General features: G+C 37.0%; 1 protein-coding gene across 1 annotated transcript; it reads left to right on the top strand.

Annotated features, from left to right (window-relative positions):
* On the top strand, window positions 1-5,507 carry si:dkey-96l17.6 (uncharacterized). The gene is made up of 8 exons (XM_067406047.1): window positions 1-19; window positions 1,222-1,414; window positions 1,800-1,980; window positions 2,052-2,262; window positions 2,635-2,795; window positions 4,140-4,342; window positions 5,211-5,289; window positions 5,376-5,507. The coding sequence occupies exons 1-8, from the start codon at window positions 1-3 to the stop codon at window positions 5,421-5,423; spliced, it is 1,095 nt and encodes a 364-aa protein (XP_067262148.1). The 3' UTR covers window positions 5,424-5,507.
* The last annotated feature ends 2,180 nt before the right edge of the window (window positions 5,508-7,687 follow it).

Here is a 7,687-nt window from a genome sequence, read left to right as displayed (position 1 = left end):
ATGGTGGAGGACATGAAAGGCATGCAGAACCTGATTTCACAGAGAGCAACATGTTCTTGGATCAGCATCTTTGTTGATCCTGGAACAACCTTCCAATCAACTAATCAGATTTGTGGGAGAAGTTTACAGTTTACGTCAAGTTTAGGCTTACAACCAGGGTTAGGTGCTTCTACATCAGTGTTATTCACCTATCATTTCCCTCAGATTTTAAGGATATCTTATGGGTAGGGTTAGGTTTAGGGGTAGGGATATGGTTAGGATAAAATTTTCCGACAGGAATGCTGTTTCAGGATCAACAAAATATGTTGACCCAGGAATGCGTCTAGCTCTGTCTTACAGTTTGACTTAAGAAATTAGTTTATATAAGAACTGTTGCCAACATGGACTGGAAAAGCCCTTTTTTTGGATATACAATTTCATATCCCAAAGGCCCTTGACTGGTTTCCCAGACATACTTTTTTCCCCTATTTTAATCAGTTGTATTCAAATCCAATAGTATTACAGATGACAGATACAGGCATTTTTGCCCATGAAAGGCTTTTAATGATTTGCAAGGCTTGAATTGCAGAATATTTTAAATGTTGTCTTATGCTTAGCAAAACTCCAGACAGGTTTAGTTTGTATTGGTTTGTAGCACTGATCAGCGGTTTGCAGAATCAGAAATGACATCGAGCGATTTTTGCAGGTTGTGCAAAAAAAAAAACATGAAAGTGAGTGGTATTTACTCCCACTCGAGCGATTTGTTTGCTAAACTAAAGAAGTCATTCAGCATCATCGAGAGGTTAAAAAGAATTGGATTGATGGTCATGCATGCCGTCGCTTCTCTATCGTCATCGTGTTATACCCGCCAATAGCGAGCAAGGTGGATATGCCAGTCTGTGATTGGTTCCCGCAAAAGTGTAACAGAAGCAGTAGAAATGAATGTACGGGTTTCCAGACTGAGTTGCCAGGCAAAATCAAATCGTCGGCAGATCAGGCTGGGTTTACCCAGTCTAGTCTTTACTGTCTCTTTTGAAAAATTTAAAGTATTATTTTCTTTTTCAAATTTTTCAAAGGTACACTGAGAATAGAAAAGTTGTGATGTGAAATTAATAAAACACATATAAAATAAATACAAATTAAAAGTTTCTGCACTTACTACCAGGTCACTAATCGAATAAGTAAATTTTTGACCTTTAAAAAGGCTGTCTCTGACTTTATGTCTGGTCTGGTCTTGTACAGGTAAGATCAGAGTATTCTGTCGAATAAGGCCACTGACTCTTGCAGAGCAGACAAGAAGAGGTCAGACCATTGTTGCTTGTCTTGATGACTACTCTGTGATCCTGGAGACCCCTCGAGGACCTCGTGAGTTTCAGTTTGACAAAATCTTCAACTCAGATTGTACGCAAGAGGAGGTCTTCATAGAGTCCAGTGGGTAAATGTGATACTGGGACATACTTCTTGCTGAAAATAATGTGCTAAATTAAAGGAATAGCTCATCCCAAAATGAAAAACCTGTCATTTACTCAACCTCATGTCACTCGAAACCTTTTTTTTTGTCTGTTGAACACAAAAGATGAATTTGAGGAAAATCCTGGATGTTTTATTCAATATAATGAAAATTAATCAGGACTGTGGCTGTCAAGCTGCAAAAATGACGAAAAGGCACTATAAAAGTATCATAATATGTGATGTGTATATTCTGAGTTTCATTTGGAATGACATGAGATGTAAATAATGAATTTTTTTGTGAAATATTCCTTGTGACATTTGTGCAGATTTCCTCAAGATGAAGATGCTAAAATGCTCATTTTTCCTAGGCTAATCCAGTGTGCAATTGATGGATTTAACGTATGCATTTTTGCATACGGTCATACGGGTTCAGGGAAAACCTTCACAATGGTTGGAGACAGAGATCGGAGGAACCCAGGAATCATTCCCAGAACATTCACCAAGATCTTTGAGATCATCCAGGATAATGAGTCTAAATTTGAGTTTAAGGTATGTTTAGGTACAGTACGTGTTTCTTGAGCTGAGCTGATGTTAAACTCCTTTCTTTTGTCCGTCCTCAGGTTTCAGCCTACATGCTGGAGCTGTACAACGACCGTCTACAGGATCTCTTTGTGAGCCCCGCTGAAGCTTTCAGCAAGCGAATCGAAATTAAGAGGGACAGAAAGGGGCTTGTGTTTGCCCAGGGAGCAGAGACAAAGGAGGCAGCCAGTGCCGGCGAACTCTTTGCATTATTTGAGCAGGGCTGTGCAAATCGCCACATTGCGGCCACAAGTATGTGCTTAATGAAACCTCAAAAGGCTCTGGTTAAATGGTTTGGATTAATTGCTTTAGATACACTCAGTATGAATTCATGGTAAGAACATAATGACCTGGCACTGATGCCAAACTTCATAACAAAGGAGGAGGTCCTTGAGTTTAACCGTGTGATGTGTCTGAGAACATCCCTAAATGAGTGATTTAGAGTTATAAAGAGCATTAACATTATATAAGAGAGACAAGTGTGTCTGTCTTGAACAAACACAGATTTAATACAGTCTCTGTGCATCATCTATGAATGCATCCATCCATTCATCAATCTATCCATTAATATTTGGTGTCACATTAATTTTGAAACATTTTCATTTTCATTGTGCCTTCTTGTAGAGATGAACGTAGAGAGTTCCCGCTCTCACCTGATCGTTGGCATAATGATTGAGAGCCGGAATCTGACCAATGGAAGTGTGAGTTTTGGGAAGCTCAGTCTGGTGGACCTGGCAGGAAGTGAACGAGCAGCAAAAACTGGAGCAAAAGATGACCAGCTGAAGGTTTTTTTTTTTTTTTTTTTTTTTTTTTTAAACGGTTTTACAGTGGCCCCAGAAAGTATTTGGACACTTCATGTTAGCATTTATGTGCGCCTGAGAAAATTGGACAGTCATTATTATGACTTGTCACATTTAATTCATAGCTAAACCATAGCAAAACTACTTTTATTTCTGCTGTTCCACTGAATATGTCAAGTCACCTTTATTTATATAGTGTTTTATACAATATACACTGTAAAAAAAATCCTGTTGTTTCTACGGAAAAATACCGGCAGCCGTGGTTACCAAACCGTAAACATACTTACAGAGTTACATGTGAATTTTACATTTTAAATATGTATATTTAACATTGGATTTCAGTACACTGTAAAAAAAATCCAAGTAAAATTTACGGTAAAATAACATATTTCATTAACTGATATAATGTTAATTTACCAACCTAATGAAGTACTAATATCTGTTTTGTAACTTTATAATACACTGACAGTCACCAAACACAGTGGTGATAAGAGTCACATGATGAATCAAAGTTCATCACAAGCAGCTTTTCCACAAGCTGAAAAGCACAATACTAATATATAGAAGGAGCACACAGTCTCATTCACACACACACTAAACACCATCATGGTAACATGCATGAAATTTTAAAAATGCAATAAACATTAATTAATTTAATTTAACAACATTAGATGTAACATAAAACCCTAATGTACATAACTGATTAGAAAAAAATGAGAAAAACTAAGAAGAAACAGAGTTATTTCAACGAAAATATATCAAATGTGAAGTGTCACGCAGGGAATTGTGGGAATGTCAATTTACGTTTTTTCACTGTAAATTTTACAATGAATTGTTATTTTTCACTTTCAAAAACTGTGAATTTAACGGTATTTTACTGTAAAATTACATTAAATGTACCGTTAGATCTATTACAGTTAATCACCGTATATAGTACGGAAACTTTCTCTAAACCAATTAGCAGTTTTTCACCGCAGCATTTTTACAGTCTTTTACTGTTAAAATCACGGTAATTTTTTACAGTGTACTGTTTCAAAGCAGCTTTACAGTGATAAATGTTGATGTTGCAGAATTCATCTGTTATGAAACTGTTATAAATCCTTTATAAAGCAGCTTTGCTGAAAACAGTGGTGTCATTATCCAGCTCAAGTCAGTGTCAAATAAATAATATTACTGAGTATTACGTGAATAAGGTAATACACTTGCATCACTTACAAAAACACAAAGTTTGACAACCTCAAAGTGTCCAAATGCCAACAACAGCCCCTCCTCACATACCTCTACCTCTCATGACAACATTTGTCCCACATTGTGTGTGTTTCTTCCCAGGAGGCAAACTCTATTAACAAATCTCTGAGTGCTCTTGGAGATGTAATTTCAGCTTTATCAATGGAGCAGCCTCACGTGCCCTACCGCAACAACAAGCTGACCCAGCTCATGCAGGACTCACTGGGGGGTAATGCCAAGACCCTCATGTTTCTCAACATCTCTCCCTCTGACTGCAACCTGGACGAGACTCTCACCTCGCTCATGTGAGAACCAAATACCTTGCATGCACCTTACATGCTCAATCACCTAAATCAATAGCAGCACAAGGCTGCTCCTTGCCATTGTCCATTTTGGCTTGCTCAGTTGGGGTTTAAAAGAAAATTAATATTTAGTAATTGCACCGATTCATCAACTGCAAAAATGTAAATTGAACTGAGCTGGATAATGACACTAACTTTACAGCATTGACACTGTTATTGAACAGAACTGAACTGAATAATTAAATAATGCAATGCTGCCTTCTGTAGAACTGCATTTCATATTAATGACCTTTTCAACATCAACACTGTTATTGAATTAAATTGACTTGAATAATGGCACTGTTATCTTCTGTAGAGCTGCTTTACAGCTGAAATTGAATTTGTTTCATAATTGATGCATTTCACATCAATAACACTAATTTTTTTTCTGTTAATTAATCTGAAGCTGCTTTGAAACAATCTTTGTATAAAGCATTATATAAATAAATGTCACTTAATGTGAAGTGAGATAATCTGTGTCCTAAAGTCTTTTGAATATTCTTGCACACCTGAGAAGTCAAAAATTCTCTGGGTTTTTTTCCCCCCAGGTTTAAATAAAAATATTTTTAAAGATTTTTGGACCTCACTTTATCTCACTGTAAACTCTATAAAGTTAGCAGAACTAAAAAAAATCAGTTACATATGTTAATAAACTCCAAGATCAATTTTTAACTTTAGATTTTGTACCACACTAACATGTTTTCTGCTCTCAACTTGAAATCTTGAGTAATGATACAATTTTATATACAGTTGTTTTGCAGCATAAAGGCTATAAATCAGCTGTTCAAGGAATATAGTAATATACATTTTAAAATTGGTTTATGTCTTCCAGCTATGCAACTCGAGTGAAAGCCATCACCAACAATGCTCAAAGGAACATAGACAGCAAAGAAATCGCTCAACTGAAAGAGGTATGTACATTATTTATCAAAATCACACCTTCTTATTCTGTGAGCACACATTTATGTCTCATTTACACTATTTGTTTACTTCACAGGTGATTTTAAAATTGAAGTCAGGTCAGCCTGTGGAAGAAGACATCTAAACTATCATATAGTCCTGGAGATATGGCTGTTTTAAATTAGGCCTGTTTGCATTTATGCATGTTAAATACCTTTCTAACCATTTCTCATGAACACTGGAAATGTACATGTACATTTAATTAAAAAAAAATCAAACATATCTTTCATTTCAATATACATTTCAATAATTGCAGCTCCAGTCATGGCCTTTTTTGTGTGTAATGTGTTCTTTGTTTGTTTGTATAATATGATTTCTTTCTGTGAAAAGGAATTTGTACCCAGTGTGTCCCTTTTCACCCCTTATCTAAATGTGCGTGTCAGGCTAATGCCGAAGGCAAAGTTGGGCCAGGCCATTGCATGCAACCCAATAAGGCGCATACGGTGCCCAGTGGAGGGATCAGAGGAACCACCGCCAATTATGAAGTCACTTGGCCAACTTATGCTGCTAATGTGTGAAAAGGAAATGAGCATGAATGAAGCCTCACTTGGCAAATACAGGAGGCAAATGAGAGAGAGTTGTGCTGATTGACGCTGTCATGCAGTCAGATCTCAATGCAAAACACAGGGTGGCCCAGGGACATGAAAGGCCCATTTGATGGTTTGAGGACAATGGCAATCTCCATAAATTTAGAGTCCTGTTTTACAGCCTGTAAATAGGAAATATAAAGCTACAAGTACACAAAGTGCAAGAGAAACTGGAGAAGACTATATGTGAGCTGTAGGGTATAAAATAGAGTGAAATGTATTTCAGTTGATCTAAATGCTCATGCACTACCATGGGGTCCATAAGATTGTTTAATGTTTCTAAAAGAAGTCTCTTATGTTTATTAAGGCAGTAAAACACAAAACAGTAATATTGTGAAGTATTATTATAATTTAAAATAACTGTTATTTATATATATATATATATATATATATATATATATATATATATACACACACTGGCCACTTTATTAGGTACACCGTGCTAGTACTGGGTTGGAGCCCCTTTTGCCTTCAGAATTGCCTTTTTTGTAGCATAGATACAACAAGGAACTGGAAACATTCCTCAGAGATTTTGGTCTATAATAGTGATGGGCATTCCGGCTATTTTTCGTGAGCCGGCTCGTTTGACTCAGCTCACTGAAAAGAGCCGGCTCTTTTGGCTCATAAATGGCTCTTTAAATAATAAATGTTTTAACTATGACTTTGACTACGATAGGTTTGACTATGACGAGCCGGCTCACGAAAAAGAGCCAGAATGCCCATCTCTAGTGTGTGCACCTAGGCTTATATAATTATATTTTTTTGTGTTTTTCTTTGAATTATTAGTCTATTGTTTTAAATAAAATTAAAATCATTCATTACATAATGATTTAATTTCTATAGGCTATATTTTTAAAATAGAGTCGGCTCTTCAGATATGTGAGCCGGCTCCCTACGTTCACGTAAAAGAACGACCCATCACTAGTCTATACTGACATCATAGCATCACGCAGTTGCTGCAGATTTTTCGGCTGCACATCCATGATGCAAATCTCTTGTTCCACCACATCCCAAAGGTGCTCTATTGGATTGAGATCTGGTGACTGTGGAGGCCAACTCATGTTCAAGAGATGATTGGATAACAATGTTCAATTGATACTAAATGTCCCAAAGTGTGCCAAGAAAATATCTCCCACACCATTACACCACACAAGGCAGGATGGATCTATGATTTCATATTATGCCAAATTTTGACCCTACCATCTGAATGTTGCAGCAGAAATTGAGACTGAGGCCAGCCCAGGGGCCGGTTGCATAAACCACTTAGACTAGTCTTAAAAGTTAAGACACTAATATTTTTCTTGAAGAGTGGTTCTAATTTTTTAAAGTCCGTTACATAAAAAGGTAGACTGGTGTAATTTGAATTGGAAAAACAACATTGCTTACCCCTTGGTTAACTGCAAGTTGGTCAAACTAGTTTTTAAGACACGGTCTTAATATAGTCACTAAGTTTATGCAACTGGCCCCAGAGATCTCATTTTTCCAATCTTCTATTGTCCAATTTTGGTGAGCCTGTGCGAATTGTTTCCTGTTCTTATAGTTGAACAGAGCAGCACCCGGTGTGATCTTCTGCTGCTGTTGCCCATCTTCTTCAAGCATGTTTTGCATTCAGAGATGCCCTTCTGCAGACCTCGGTTCTAACAAGTTGTTATTTGAGTTACTGTTGCCTTTCTATCAATTTGAACCAGTCTGGCCATTCTCCTCTGACCTCTGGCATCAACAAGGCATTTTCGCCCACAGAACTGCCACTCACTGGGTATTT

This window comes from Chanodichthys erythropterus, chromosome 13 (assembly GCF_024489055.1).
Source record: "Chanodichthys erythropterus isolate Z2021 chromosome 13, ASM2448905v1, whole genome shotgun sequence".
NCBI classification, from domain to species: domain Eukaryota; kingdom Metazoa; phylum Chordata; class Actinopteri; order Cypriniformes; family Xenocyprididae; genus Chanodichthys; species Chanodichthys erythropterus.
This window is presented reverse-complemented; position numbering and strand designations above follow the sequence as displayed.

Bases quoted from the DNA above. Each gene is read 5' to 3' on its own strand.
- si:dkey-96l17.6 (XM_067406047.1), top strand. The intron at 2,263-2,634 runs GTATGTGCTTAA...GCCTTCTTGTAG, and splicing joins TCGCCACATTGCGGCCACAA to AGATGAACGTAGAGAGTTCC. The intron at 5,290-5,375 runs GTATGTACATTA...TTTACTTCACAG, and splicing joins AAATCGCTCAACTGAAAGAG to GTGATTTTAAAATTGAAGTC.